Raw genomic sequence first — 15336 nt, 5'->3', positions numbered from 1 at the left:
CCCATTATCCCCCTTCTGCCATACCTCCCAACTCCAGCATGCAAGTGAAGGACTGAAATTCTGGAAGTAAATTCAGTCTTAAACAGGTTTACTGCAGGTATTAAAACTGTCTTGTGAGAGAAGTCTTCATCTCTTCCCCCTGCATAGTTAATGGATAGAGTTCTTCCCAGTGTGTTCAGTAGGAAAACACTGATTGCTTTGGAGTTTTGTATACAGTGTGTCTCAGTGTTTAATTATTTTGTCTTGTGTAAGGGATTATTTTACTTGGGAGTTCTGAGTTTGTCTCAGCGTTAGGGGTTCAAAGTGATATTAAGGTTTTTCCCTAAAGGAAGCACGGTCAGAAAAGTCTGGGTTGCCATGGCCAAAATTTGCCATTCCGTGGCACTCGGATGACCTGTCCAAGGGTGGTTGGTTTTCCTCTAGGTTCTTTCTCGCTGTAGCTCTGAGCTTGGTCCATCCGAGGGCTGCATTCGTGTTCTTTGTAAATCAAGATAATTCTCTGTTCCAGAAGGTAAAACACTTGTGAGATGGCCGAGAGCTTACGAGGTTTGCTTCAAAAGATGCCTCATTAATCTATGTGCTTAAAGCATTGATTGTAAATGCTGGTCTCCAGGGAGACAGGTAAGCACAAGGCAAGTGCTGGGACAGGGAGACTGTGACTTACACACAGATATAGGAAGGAGCTGACCATTGAGGTCCCTTCGGTCCGTGGTTCTGGTTGCTGGTTTATGTTTTGTAGGCCGGGCAGGTTGCCTTTCTGGAATGCAGAAGTGTGTTACATGTGTCCGCGTTACAGTCAGTGGAGGGCTTCTCATCTGCAATAGTAAATTAATAAACAGCCAGACTGTTCTTGCATGAAACTTTTATACTAGTGCTTTTCTATAAGAAATGACCTTATATAATTAGGTATGTTACAGCAGTATGAATTTATTATAATATATGTATATATAATATGTGTCATTTGGATATTGCATGATTTAAAATCTGTGTATGTTCTAATTTGGAAGTGTTCCGGCAAATGCTGTCTGCGTTAAAGGCACTTTTTCCTCTAACTTTAACCTGATCGATCATTTTGCAAATGTATTATTACTCTGGTGCAAACAGAATACAGAAGGGGTGAAATAACAGATGCATTTTTGATGATAGTGATTTATCGCTAGTTTTTACCATGCTTCATACAGAGCAGCTCAGAACTAAACATGGTGCTTCAAAAATACTTTATACAGTGTTCCCAGAACATACATAATTTGAGCAACTTTACTGACAATTGCTTTTTTATGGGCCTTGATGGAAGCGAATGACAGTCTTCGCATTCCCTGGAGGAGCATCTGTCTTGCAGACAGAGCCACTGTTGTACAATCTCACAGTTTGGGGCTAGTGAGAAAGGTTGAGGGGAGCAGGGATGTGGTGGCTATCCTCAGGGAGGGGTGGTGACATTAGGGGCTAACTTCTGTCTTAAACTGTTTGCATTGGACATGGAAGCCTGATTTGGATGTGATCCTTAGGGTGGCTGCTCCCAGTCTGGCATCCTCTTACTCCAGGCTGAGGTGAGCCCCAGTATGCTGCTTATCCACCCAGCTCTTAAATCCTCATTAACCAGCTTGACAACATGAAAGCAAGACACAGGGTGCTTGTATTCAGTTTTGGTTTTGGGCACCATCAAGCTAGTTTGAAAGGGAAGCACCAGCATTTCAACAAGTGTCCCAGCAGCTTTCTTTTTTGTGGAAGGCTGGTGCTGGAGCAGTTCCTGCTCCTCACAGCAGCTTGTTGAATGCCAATAATGAATGTTAATCCAGCCTCATTGTTCCAGGGTCAAACACACACAAAAAGAAATCAGTCAGGGTGACAGTGTGGTAAATCATGTTTGTTTGCCTACGGTATTAGCTTGGGGTTTTGCCTCTTTTTTTTTTTTTTTACTTATCATTTTTAGCGTGTGCTTTTAATTCTGTTTTAGAGTGTAAGGGAGCAGGCATTCCAGCTGAGTTCGGGCTTCCTCGTGAGGTGAGGACTTTTGTCCTCCATTTGTTGTTATGCAATATGGTGCTGCCTGAAAGCAGTGATGAAGTAAAAGAGGAAAAAAATTGTCTGCCAATGCGGCTGTGATATTTGGATGATTTATCTCATTCCTCTTCTGAGCAGCCTAACTTTGTCATTATTCGTGAACTCCAAGCCTTGCTTGCGTTGTTCTTGCTAGTAGAAAACATAGCAGGGATGTAGTGGGTAATTGAACCCAGATGCACCGAAGACTGCTCGGCCAGACTGTTATTTTAGCCTACACTAGTAGGTTTTTTAATACGAGTTTGACCTTGCTTTGAAACATTCTCAAAATACCATACTTTAATATCAGTTTATACACTCTTGCTTTAAGATGGGGTAGAGCCGTTCGGAAAACTAATGAAACACTTTCTACCTGTTAATATAGGAGATACAGAAAGAGTTTTGGAGTTATGTATTTATGTATTTATGGAGTTATTTATGTATCTCAGGAACAAGTTTTACATTCTGCCTTTCTAATTGGAGAGTTACGGTGTGCCTGTAGCTGGGATCATTACCATCAGGGAAAACATCGCTGTAGCTGTGCCAGTGGTGTGTAGTGGCCTCTGCAGCAGGGATTTAGGTAGACAGTGATAGGAAGATTTACCAAGAGTCCATTTCAGTAAGTTATTAAACAGAGTTTAATAGCCATGGTACGTACTCATCGGAATTATTTTTAATGGCAGGTTAATGTGTAGTGTATATGTGCCGTGAGGTTAAGCTGCATTAGTTAAATGGCTTAGAAATGCATTTCTGATTTTAGGAAAGAAAAAGGAAGGGAAAAAATAAGAAACCCCCCTGTTTCACTTCCAGAATGGTAGTTTGATGTTGACATACATGTAATGTACTTTCCATATCCACACTGTGTTTGTCTAAAGGAGGAGCTGCTAATAGCACAGAGCAGAGCCGTCTTTCCCTCTTCAATACGTGCTTTGTCAGTAACAACTGAGCACAAAAAGAATCTTCTGTATAATTACATTTGCTTTGAAGATAGCATAGTTTTGTGCTTCGACAGAACTGGTTTTCATTTGTTATTGCTGTGGTCAGGTGGAAGCAAGGTTGGTACCTTTCTAAGGTGTCTAATTATTCTTTGTTACATGATGGCAGGGAGTTAAAGTTTTGTGGCTGTACATCAACAGCCTGAAATAAAGTAATAAGGAAGCAAGGTTTTGTGGTACATCTTGAAGTTAAATACTTAAATTGATGATTTTTTTCAATTTCACTCTAATTTAGGGTTAATTCTTGTAACTGCTTTTCGTGAAATGGGAAAGGGATCTTTAAGGGATACTGAACTTGAGTGGGTTCAAGTTATTTTAGACTCTTCTTAAGGTATTGCTATATGCACTTGGTGTTCGGCAGAAGTGCTGCCATTAGCTTCAGACCATAGTGCATTGCTTCGTGTAAAAACAGAAGCTTTAATCAAACTGATGGTGGCAAACTGCTTTAAACCTGTTTGGCTCTGGGCAGCGCGGCTTAAAATACAGAAAGCAAGAAATTAAAAATGGGTTAGTGTTTTTTTCTTTCTGTTCTCTTATCAGAAATGTTCATTCAGACTATAACAACTGTTAGAACAAGATAACAACTTCAGGCCAGCTGTCAAATGTTTACCATTATCAAACCTCTCCCTAGGGTAAGATGCGACTTTGGCTCGCCTCACCGGCAGTAATTTAATTTTTCCTTCGTTCTGACTCGGAAATGGCAGCATTTTTCAAAGCTTCCTCCCACTGATGGCTGAAATTTTCCTTGTGAAATGATTTCCACCAGTCTTGAATCTTTCTTGCTTCTGCCGTCTTCACCTTTACTGATGGTTCTGCAACTCATCACCAGCTATGCAAACTGACAGTTCACATCCTGGGGCAGCAGCCGGGTCTGGCCTGCAGAAAGGAGCAGCCTGACCAAATTTACGCTCACAAGATCTCTTAATTCACAAAAGCATTTGCTCTAGTTCCTGTTCTCTGCTGCAGGGGCTTTTGGGGGGGTGAGCAAGAGAGCGGTCGGAGGGGAGAGAGGCACTCTTCACACTCTGCTGAGTACACAGGCTTTCGAGATGAAAAACAGACGGAAAGAGACATTTCCAGCCATCTTGCTGATCTGTGCAGGGGTTCACTGAACTGTGCAGCATAGCACCAGACCCATGTATCAGTTAATGTGCTAATTTCTTCTTTCCTTTTTTTTTTCCCTGAGTGAAGGAGTTTCTCATTTTGTTGACAAGCGTATTAAAAATAAAAGTGGAAACAGTTAAAAGAGAGCCTAAAATGTAAACTCAGTACCCACCGGTTACTTCCTCCTTTGACATTTAGAGCTATGGAGAGATCTGCTTAGTTTTGAAAAGCCTCTGACAAATGAGAATAGTCAGAATAAGTTTTCTATTTGGTCTGAACTGCACGGAACATCATGATGGGTGATTTTTTTTCTTCTTTCTCCCTCACAAGCTGAAACACATGCCATATGCTTGCCCAAATGCTTCCCTTTCTCGCACTACAAGACAGATACAAAACTTTTGTTACATTCTTCTCCTAGTCAAATATTTTGTTCCTTCTCCCTTACAGCCTTTGCCTCTCTCCCAAGGCCGTTTTCAGACAGGGAGGAGTGATGCTCCCCACTGCAGCGCAACCATCAACACAGCCAGGGTGTGCGTGCGCAGTAGCAAAAGGTCATTCAAACACTTTGTTGGTATTCTTTGGCTCTCTGTTGGAAGCTTCTCCTAAGAATAACCCATTTTTACATTTTTCTGATTACCTTGGAGACAAACTGTGCAGCAATACCAGAATGGAAATAGGGGGGGAACAACATTCCAAGTAATTTGACCGTACTCCTGTAGTATTTGCTTTGGTACTTTCCTATCATTAGCTATCCAGTTGCTTAAGAAGCAGCTTCACGGTCTGGTAAATTAATATATGTTTTAGTTAAAAGTTTAGACAAAGGAAAAAATTAACTTTGTGCTACATAGATCCTCATCTTGCTGACTGCTGTTCTAATTGAAGATGGAGGGATTCTTAGCTTTCTTCTGTGTAAAGTAGTCCTGACTCCCAGTAATGGTGGAGTTTTACAAAATGTTTGTATATTTCTAATGGTATCTCATGTCCTTAGCATTAACTCAACTTTTATTTTGTATTTTCTGAGCTTTTAGGCATTGTGAGAAATACATGAGAGATATGTAAACGGGTCAGATATATCAAATGCTGCATGGATTCCAGTAAGCAGAGTACCCTGCTTTAGAAATGTGAATTAACAGGACAGCTTCTTTCTGCGTGAGGAGCACAAAACAGTGGTAACTGGTTGAAATATTTGTCATCTTAATAAACTGACAAAAAAGAAAAATAAACATGAATCTTATCAGTCTGCATTTTTGGTCCGGATGAAAGTGTTTGAAGAAAAATCATAAAGGAATCCATGGTAGCTCAAGGAGGTTAAACTCAACAGTTGTTTCCTTTGAAGTGTATGACCACAAGGTTAATTGCCAAAACTGCTTGTGGAAAAGGTGGTAACAATTTAACAAGACTGTACAACTGCAGCGACTCAGATGAATATCAGGTGTTTGCAGATGGGTTTTTTTTTTTGCCTAACAGGAAAAGGGAAGAGAAAACCAGAATGAGAACCAGGGGACAGAGCGGGAGAAGAAAAGCCCGACTAAACAGCCAATAATTCCTTGTTTGCTTTGCCAATGAGGCTGTAATTGGCCGGGAGGTTAATCGCCGGCTGTGGATTGGCGGGCGGCAGCGCTTGCTCCACGCTTGCTCCATGCTCTTAGACAGGACACGACAATTATTAGAGCTTTCACGTCTCTTCTTTAGGCTCACGACGCCTCTGATTTATTAATCCCAGTAAGACTGCTGCAAGGAGTTTACAGCTCAAGGCATGGGGGTTGCATTTCTGCTGCCTGCAGTCAAGTTTATTCCAGAATTTCTTTCCCCCCCTCGGGATCAGTAGGTTCATTTACCCCTTTCTGAAGATGCCATGTTTCGAAATCTTTCTTAATTTAGTGGGAACAAATTCTTTAAACACGGAATTCCCTGAAACCCTCCAGAAATACAATTAGATCAATGCAATATCATAATTGGAAAGCTAAAATCCCTTACTATTAGTTACAGTGCGTAAAGAGGTGCAAAAGCGTGATATTAACAGGAGTAGAATAAAATCTTTAAATGTCGCTTTTCACTTCTAGAGGGTGACCCTTTATAATTTTAATGTCGTTTTAATTTTGCCATCCCTTCTCAGAATCCAGCAGTGTTGTTTTTTTTCCACTGTTACACTTTCTAGCTGTAACCATTTGTGGAACTTGAGAAATGTGTACAAAGTACAGCTTTTTCAAGCTTTATTCCTATAGGCAAAGAGTTGGCAATGCCTGAAAACAATGAGAAAGAATCTTTAAATCGTTAACTAAACTCTTTCGAACTTCAGAGGAAGTCTCTTTATGACAGACAGCTTGCTCACCAGTCACTAATCCCTACTTACATAGATTTCTCACTGTCAGATATCCTTAATGAGCTGCAAGTTTTATTAACAGCTACTCAAATAATACTTTTATGGCTCAGTGTTCAACTGAGCAACTGGCAAAACTTTGAAACCTTTCTACTGCAACTCAATTTACTTGGTGCAACTGTAAAGCCAAAGCAGCACCCAGAATCCTAAATTTAATGTGTATTGTAATTTTTCATGTCTTGTTCCGCTGTTTTTGTAGTGTGTATTAAAAGCAAAACTTCTGGGAAGAATCCTCCCTTTGCAGCAAACAAACCTCTGCGCTCCAGCTGGAGCATCTTGGGATGTTGCTGGCCACCATTCACAGCAGTCAGGAAATGTTGTATGCTAATGGATGTAATGTAACTCAAAAAAACCACATCTTTCTGGTCTGGTGAAGAATCATGAATTTGGGTCATGGTGGAATCACCCAAATAATGACACTCTGAAGTACGTTCTTTAACTGATCACTTTTTATGAACAGAATGCATTAAATCATGAAGTTGGGCAACTACAGGAAGTAAGTACAGTCAAAGGGCAAGGTATTGAGAAGCCTCTAGTTTCATCCTTTTCTACAAGATCTGACTGAAGGAACTAAATTGTCTGCCAAACACCTCCAAATCTGCTCTAGCATCTTGTCTGTCATAAGCCATTTATATGTTTCAGTTGCGGTTGTTACGCTGTTCCTATTCCAGCAACGCTTTACAGGTGGCAGAAGCCCCAGTTCCAACCCTACAGGAGCTACCTGCAAGTCTTGCTTTCTTATTAAACAGATACAGCATTTATGGAACACCATAGCTATAAACCATAATTCACACTTATGAGAGAGGCAGATGAACTCAGTTTACAAGTGTGATATCTCTCCAATATTGATTTAAACTCTGCCCATGAAGACAATGGCATGTTGAAAATATATGTTGCTTAATACAGACCATCCTTTCTTATTTTTCAAACTAAGTGATCTCTAATGGCTTTCCGCAGTTGGGTCTGTGTGACTGCAGACAAAAAAGCTTTGCATTCATCGGCATACTGGGCAAGTCTCAGGTAGGGCAAAGAGGAGACACTGACTCTCATTCCCTTTTCAACTTTAAGGGTATTTCTTCTTCATTATAAGAACATATACTTACTGGAACACAGGGGGAAGATATTCTTCCATATCATTCCTCTTTAAAAAAGAGGGGAAAAAGGCTTTGCAATCTGCATATGCAAATCTTGCCGTGGTCCTCCTAGACAGGAGGAAACTCTAACTCTCAATAGATATTTATTTTCTAAATTGGCGACAGACATGCAAGCGAGAACGTTCAAATGACTTCAGCTCTCTTTCTGCCTTCATTATGTCAGGCTAGCAGATCACATATGGCATTATGGAAATCAGTAAATGAAAACCATATTGATCAGCATTGAGAACAAATGTAAAAAAGCTGGACTAAAGGAGGAGAGGTGGAGAAGTACGCTTCACTGTTCAACCAGATAGGCCTTCGTTAAGGCCTTTAATCATTTATTAATGTAAACTCCCTCCTTCCCTTTCCACTCAAATTACCTCAGCCATAGAGCATCCTGCTCCATTTATCTTTTAATGTTTCCTTTATTTAATTTATTTTTAAGCTATACATTATACTTTTATTACAAAATCAAGGGTTTTTTTCTTTTCTAGAGGACAGTATTGAGCAACCAGATTTGATTTAAATGTCCCAGCAAGCTTGCTTGAGCATTAAGGGGGAGAAACAACGAGTCGGACTTGAATTTCGCTGGATGGCAGGTTTGGCGTGCTGGAGGACTTGCAGTGAAAAGGAGTGTGTGTTACAGAGCCTTCCCCCCTTCACGCTGTTTGTAATTAAGGTTGTGTCAGCATTTCCATCATAAACCCTTGTTTACAGGGTTTATAATTCAGCTGTGAAAATTTGCTCCAGGCCAGATTTGACATACAAGGGTTCAACCTCACAGTAAAGGAGACTTTTACCCTCTCTCCCTCCCCCAAATCCAAAAGCTACACAGTTCCAAAGATATCAAAAGAAGAAAGCATCGTGGTGGTTTGGGGGGACAGTTAAAGAAAATTATTATTAAAATAAAATAAAGACGATAAAGCATTGGGCCAATGCCCTATTTAAACAATCTTTATAAAAATCATTTTTAGACGCATACACGATTGTGCTGTGTGCCAGTTTTAGCAGAAACAAGCTTTTTTGGTCAGGCAGTCAGGTCTCTAACTTGCAGTCATTCATCAGAATCCTAAGTGATGGACATCTCAATCATGATGGCCCTTTGCTTGAATACTCTGTTATTCTCTCACAGTTTAGATAGAAATTTCCATGACAATAATTAGGGGGTTCTGGTTTGAAATTCGTACTGTTTGATGCTTCTGACAAAGCTCTTGCTGGCCCATGGGGTATTTCCCAGTACCCGCTCTGCTGTGTAGTGTAGGCTGTTCTTAGAGATAATAATATACTTTTTACTTGGAATCCACATCTTTCCCACAGCAGAAAAATATTTTCACTGGCCTTTTTTAATCCATTTAGTTAAAAGGAGAAAAAAAGGCTGATTTGTGTGTGTGTTCTAGGAGCAGTTGGGTGTCTGTTGCATGTTTATTTACAAATAACTAATAAAAAGCATGAAGATGGTTCCCCCCTTACCCAGCGCAGGTTGAAAAACTGGGAATAAGCGTGAAGCTGCATGATTCGGGCATCTTGCTCTGCTTCTGGCTCCAGCAGCATCATGTGCCTCATCAGCGGCAGGATGGAGGTGCAGTGGGCTCCAGGAAAAGCATGTCAAGCCTGGGTGGTGGGTTGCTGGGCTGCTGTCAGGTTTAGTTAAATCCTTATCATTTTAATGTTTTTATATTCTCTGTGATAATGGACTTCAAGTCTCAGTCGTGTAGATGGCTCCTGATTGATATGGGATGATACTGGCGTCGCACACTGCTGTATGTACGTCTAATTTGGTTTAAGTGGTATTCCAGATTCGGGGGGGGGGGTGTGTGACAATTCCTAAGAGGCAGCAAAGATACATACAGCAATGTATCTATAAAATATGTGCGTAAAATGCATTCCATCCTTCCTCTTTCTTGCACACTCACCCACTTCCAACTTCTTTTCCTCTTTGACTCGCATTACAATCCTACTTTCCTTTCTCTGCTCTCAACATCAAACAGTATATAAATTACAGCAAGAGTGCTGTCTGTGGCAGACATACAGTCCTTGTTTGTGGCAGAAGAGCAGAGCATTAAACAGTGAGTGGACTATGCAGAGAGCTCGCTCTCTCTCTCCCTGTTCCCAGTGGGAGTGTTGTTTATAGAGCATTATAATTTATAACTGAAGAGAGTGGATTTAATTTCAGTGGAGGGGGCTCGCCAGCAGGGCGCCAGCCTGCAATCATATGAATCAGCAAGCTGCAAACTCTATTGAATGGAAAGTATTATCGCTGGCCACAAACGGACACTGTTTCTCCTTAAACAACTCCCTCGGTGCAGGAAGACGTTGTCTTCATTCATCTATTTTACATATCTACTCCTGTTTTAATTTTGCTGTTTCCTACAAGTCTTTTCTTTTTAGAATGCATCTTTTCTGTTACTGCCTTACTTCCTGGTCTGACATTGCAAACTGATTATTGTATGTATGTTGCTGATTTTGTAGCTTTTAAACTTGCCTTTTCTTTTTAGTGTTTTGTTTGTAGTTTTAAAATTGCCCTTTTCTTCTGATCCTGTGTACAAGCAAGTTTTATGGAAACCGAAGTTAAACATGCAAACAAAGAGTATGATAATCCATTAGCATTAATATTGTAAACTGGTAGTCAGCTTCAATCACAGGAAGATTTATTTAATCATGGGCATTTTGTGTGTTTCCCCTGCGCTTCTCTTGCACAAATGGAAAAATCTTTTTTCCCCTCTCTTTAGTCTTTAAAAAGTTTAATGTTTTGTCCTTTGAAATAGGACCATCAAATCCAGAATGAAGTCTGGCGACTCTCTGAAATACTTTCAAGCACTCTTTACTTTGATTATATTCTGTATCAGTTGTTTCTTTGGTGTTCAAGGGAGGGCGAACTTATGTGCAGCGCTTGGACTGGTGTTTCCTGGAAGGGTTTTATGCAGCTCATGTAATTTATTAGACATTTGCAAGCAAAGCAGTAACACAACACATTAACAACCTATGTCAAATACCGGGTTTGCGTGAGTTCCTTCCTCCCCCCCCCCCCCCCCGCCTTTTTATAAAATAATAGCTAAGCTTTAAGAAGGAGCAAAAATGTGGGGTGTTGGGTGTAGTTACAGACTTGTTCCTGGAGGATAATTACAGCAGCAGAATACCTGAGAGCTGCTGCCTGTTGCAGTTTGAGCATCTGTAAGAAATGGGACCTTTTCTTTTTCTCGTAAGCTACAGGCACCACACAGACGTGGTTGCAAGGCCGGGCTTGCCCAGGCTCCATTCACCCTGTAGGGGGAAGGGGTGCTAAGAGGGCATCTCTCACCAGCAGAGCCATGGAAACTTTTCTCCCACTTTTCAAAGGAGGATTTCACTATGTAGGAGGGATTGTGCCGCTTTAGGGGAGTGTATGTTAATTATACAGCTCGTGTCCCACACAGCTGGATAGGAGGATGGTCTTTCTTTTCCCTGCCCTACATATACTGATCTTCAGCCCTGACTAAGGAGCTTTGTATGTCTAGTGGTGATTGAACATTGGGAGTAACCCTTCCCTCCACCCCACCCCTCACTGGAGCCAAATCTGTGCCATGGCATTCATTTGTGCAGATTCAGGAGTGTGATCAGGCAGCCTACACCATAATTGGCCTAATTCTGCACTCCTGTCATGGGCAAATCCAGAGCCTTGGCATGGCAGATCTGCTTCCGTGCAGGCGTGCAAGGCAGCTCCTGGAGGTGTTTCACAGCCCTCCATAAAAATGCCATTCCTGTATTACGCTTTGCAGTTTTATGCATTGACAAATAGCAGCTTATCTAATGTATTTTAAATAATTGTGGCTTTTTTGGTTACGTATGCTCTGTAATTTTGCCTCCCTAAAACAAGTTGTGCAGCTCCACAATCTCCCTGATGTTAATATCTAATCGAAATTGTGCCTTTTGTTCAGCATATATAGAAGTAGCATCAGTCTCTGTTTGCTTTCCATTGCATTTATGAGTATAATAAAGTTATTGCCCTCATTTTCACAGAGAGATTGTCCTGCATTAGCAAAAAAAGCCACATAAATTATTTGCAAATGAGTGGCTTGTTTTTGCTTATTGATTTCCCAGAAGTGGCAAAATGCTTTAGCTTATGTTCACGACTATTTATAAAACGTAAAATGTATTTTTCTCTCTGCCTCTTGGCACAGACAGTGAAGTTTGTTAAAGGATTAAAGGCTACATCCTATCCTTCCTTCCTTAACCATTTCAAACAGCCTCCTTGACTGCATTTTCTACACTGAACTTCATACTAAATTCAAAAGGTACATGAAATAATTGTAGCTCTTTAATTCCATGTCACCATATATGGACCCTTTTGGTCCCTTTAGGAGGAAAAAATCTAGTAAAGTCCGAACCTGCAGGTCAGATACACAGCCTGTACTTTCTAGCTTCACCTCATTACCTCTTTTGTGTGTACAAGAACTGTTCTGTACTACAGAATGACCATGTTTTATACTGTTTAAATCTGAGTCAGAGCTAGTAAATATTTTGGGCATACAGAGTAAACTAGTTAGTGTTTAACTTTTGACGTGCAAAAGCCAAGATGATTCACAGTGTTAACATTTCAATTCCATGTTCTTTCTGAATGCAGTGGGAATGAGTTAGAGCTGACACTTCCAGTCATTAAGGATTTAAGTTCTATCCTGCCTCTCTCTAATTTTTTCAGCACTTTTCAGATAACTTTAAACGTTGAACTGCTGTGGTTAGTTTATTGCTAAAATGGTTTTCTTTCTGGTTGGGCAAGAGGATCCTTTGTATCTGGAGCTTTCTTTTTCTCTAAACTAATACGTCTGCAACAGACGTGAGCAAAAACTGCCACATATATAAAACTGACAAGAGGAACGTCACCTGAAGTATAGTTAGGTGAAATTGTAGCATTTTGTTTGCAGCAGCACCATCTCTGAAGGAATGCTCTGTTAGGGAGGTCTGGCTGGGTTTATATAGTTCAAAATTACTTGATCAAAGTATTTTGAGAAATAAAATGCAGAACTAATCTTTATTGAAAATATACTTGTATTTTACTAGGTGACTTACTACTGTATAACACTACTTGTTCTCAGTTACATGTGCTTCTGCTGTAGGTCTTGCTATAATAAAGACATTTTGGGGTTTGCTTTGATGAAACTTCACAAGAGCCGTCTGTAGGGTAGAAATACAATTTCCCGTGTGCTTTAATTGTGCTCTGTCGCGTGTTTGGCTCAGTTAACTGAATCAAGGGAACTGCATTCGGGTGAGCTGAGTGGGTCTTATCAGCGGTGGACTCTGGGTCATATTTTTAACTCTCTGCCCATTTGAGAATTAGAATTTGCTGTGCTGTTTTATTCTCCCTATCGGCACATGGGGTGAGCCCAGCGTGCTTTTGGGGGAAGCAGTCGCATGAATATCCCCCCCGTTTATGTGCCTCAAAAAAAGGTCACGTCCTTATCAGTGATTGTAATTGATAACAATGTGGTGGTTTCAGTCAAATCGGTGACCTTGGTACCACAGCAGGGCCCCTGTGCTGGTCGCTGCTTTCCTCACTTGCTGCTGCTTTGATGTGATCCGGCAGCTGATAGAGATGCACACAGGTCAAGGGGAGGCAGCTGCCTGGCAGCGCCAGATTAAAATAGTTCTGACCCACAAAAGTAACCAAATGCCCATATTTCTTCATTTAGCATAATTAATACCTTGTATTTCCAATGACTTTGATAAAATGTGTTCCACCCCCCACCCCCCACCCTTTATTATTTTATTCCCTGATCTTTCAGTAATGATTGCAGGGGATCTGTAGTTAAAACGTTTTACAGACTCTGAAGAATAACATGTTTGGAAAAAGGTAAGATCAAAAGTCTCAATTAGGTCACAGCCTAGCAGGAAGCTTATAACCACATTAAAATAGGGAAGTTATTTCATTTTTAGTATACTAGTTTTTCAGTAGCCAGCATAGTAAGCTAAAGGCAAAAAGAAGCATATAGGATCTCACCAAGGAAATCCTCTTGCTGTTACGAATTTGTAGTTGAGGGAGATACGTACAGTAAGTAAAAGTGTTCAGGTGTTTTGATGTGCGTCCTGGAGAAGAGCTTGCTGCAATAGCAATGAAAGTTTTAGTTTTTTTCTTTTTCTCGTTAATGTTCACTGTGAATTGTTATTGTCATCCTTTAAAATCACTATGTACAAGGTGATTGTGGAGTGACTGCCTGGGTCTCTGCCTCTCTATGCTCAGAGGATAAGCATAAAAGATCTCTGACTAACAGTGAACCTGAGAGTATCCATTCACGACTCGAATGGCTGATGCCTTTAGTTAAAAAATAATAACCAAAACCAGCTCACAACCATCTGGAGGGTGTCGCGTGCCATGGGCGGTGACGTTTCTAACTGCTGCTCTTTCAGTTCTGGGTCTGTCACAGGGCAGAGCTCCCTGGTGCAGCCTGTTCCCCTGCCCGTGGATCCCTGTGCCGCTGCATGGCTCTTGTAAACAGAGTCTCTGGGCAGAGATTTGTCGTGATTAATGGAGCTCGCTCAGGTTGCTCCTGTAAGGCAAGAAAGATATTTTATGCATAACCAAGTTTGATTCCTTTTTACCAATAAATTTTGAATTGCATTTAACAGCCAGATAAATGCAGAGCTTATTTTATTGCAGTTACGATTCTAGATATCTAGAGTGCTACAGAGATGTGCAGCAGGATGGACGAAGAGCCGGAAATCTTAGTAGATTTAATCCCCAAAGTACTGGGGTTCAACTCCCCCTTTTTTTTTAAACATCAGAAGTATTTTATACATATAGATTTAACTCGTTGTATAACTGATGTATTAGCATTTAGGAAGAAAATGGAAATAAAAAATTCATACTATGTTTGACCAGTTTGTTGGTTTTACTCTGAATACACCATCTCTTTTCGAAATAGCTGATGCTTGCTCACCTGATCGCCTTAATTTTCAGGAGTTCTCATCCTTTTTCAGTTAGATTCATCCACTTTTCAGAGATCTCTTACCTGCATAAGCCCATGGGTATGTTGGCAGCTTTCCCCGCCCCTGTTGGGGTTCAGACCCGCTGCTCAAGTTAAGTAGTGGGGTATCAGTATAGCTGTGATTGGGTGGTTTGTGTATGTGGAGCTTCGTAAGTGGGATATTGTACTGCAGTTAGTAGTGATCAAACAAGGATAGCAATTACCTGTGCTGGCTTTAGTGGATGCACAGCATCTCTTGCTATCAGGATTTGGCATATTTTATTCTTCTTGTGCATTTTACATTTGAAACAACAAATCCTAAAAGCCAGGTGTAAAAACCTAGCAATCAGGCAAGGTGGTAGTGTTAGATTCTAGGTGCTGCCCAGCCTGGCACTGGAGCTGTAAACAAACTTACAGTAGGGATGTGTTGAATCAGCAGTACCAAAGCAGTTCTTACTACACTGCACCTGCAGAACTGGCATCTCCTCCACCTTCATGAAAACTCGAGTAACCCAAACTCTTCATGTTACATAAAATGCAAATGTGGCTTCACATTTCTTATATGGCTTCTTGATCAAGTCTGAATTTACTGTGAAATGTTTGATCAAGGGAGGGAGTTGTAGAAGGCTTGAGTCTGGTAGAAACAAACGTCAGCACGCTCATGGGTTAGGCCTTTAAGTACGAGCAAGTTGCTTTTAAAAATCAGAGGAAGCCCCACTGGAATCTAAATTTTGTCTTGAACAAGTGCT

The 15336-nt window shown here is 40.8% G+C and overlaps 1 protein-coding gene across 12 annotated transcripts in view; it reads left to right on the top strand.

Annotated features, from left to right (window-relative positions):
* The window catches only part of BCAS3 (BCAS3 microtubule associated cell migration factor), a 364136-nt gene that overhangs the window by 200378 nt on the left and 148422 nt on the right, over positions 1 to 15336 (top strand). The window contains exon 24 of one of the 12 annotated variants that reach the window (XM_065694917.1): positions 4584 to 4662. The exons of the other annotated variants lie outside the window; for them this stretch is intronic. Coding sequence (XP_065550989.1) covers positions 4584 to 4627 — 44 coding nt within the window. The 3' untranslated portion in view covers positions 4628 to 4662. Of the gene's footprint in view, positions 1 to 4583; positions 4663 to 15336 lie in introns of those variants that run through there. 12 annotated transcript variants of the gene reach the window in all.

This window comes from Lathamus discolor, chromosome 14 (genome assembly GCF_037157495.1).
Source record: "Lathamus discolor isolate bLatDis1 chromosome 14, bLatDis1.hap1, whole genome shotgun sequence".
NCBI classification, from domain to species: Eukaryota; Metazoa; Chordata; class Aves; order Psittaciformes; family Psittacidae; genus Lathamus; species Lathamus discolor.
This window is presented reverse-complemented; position numbering and strand designations above follow the sequence as displayed.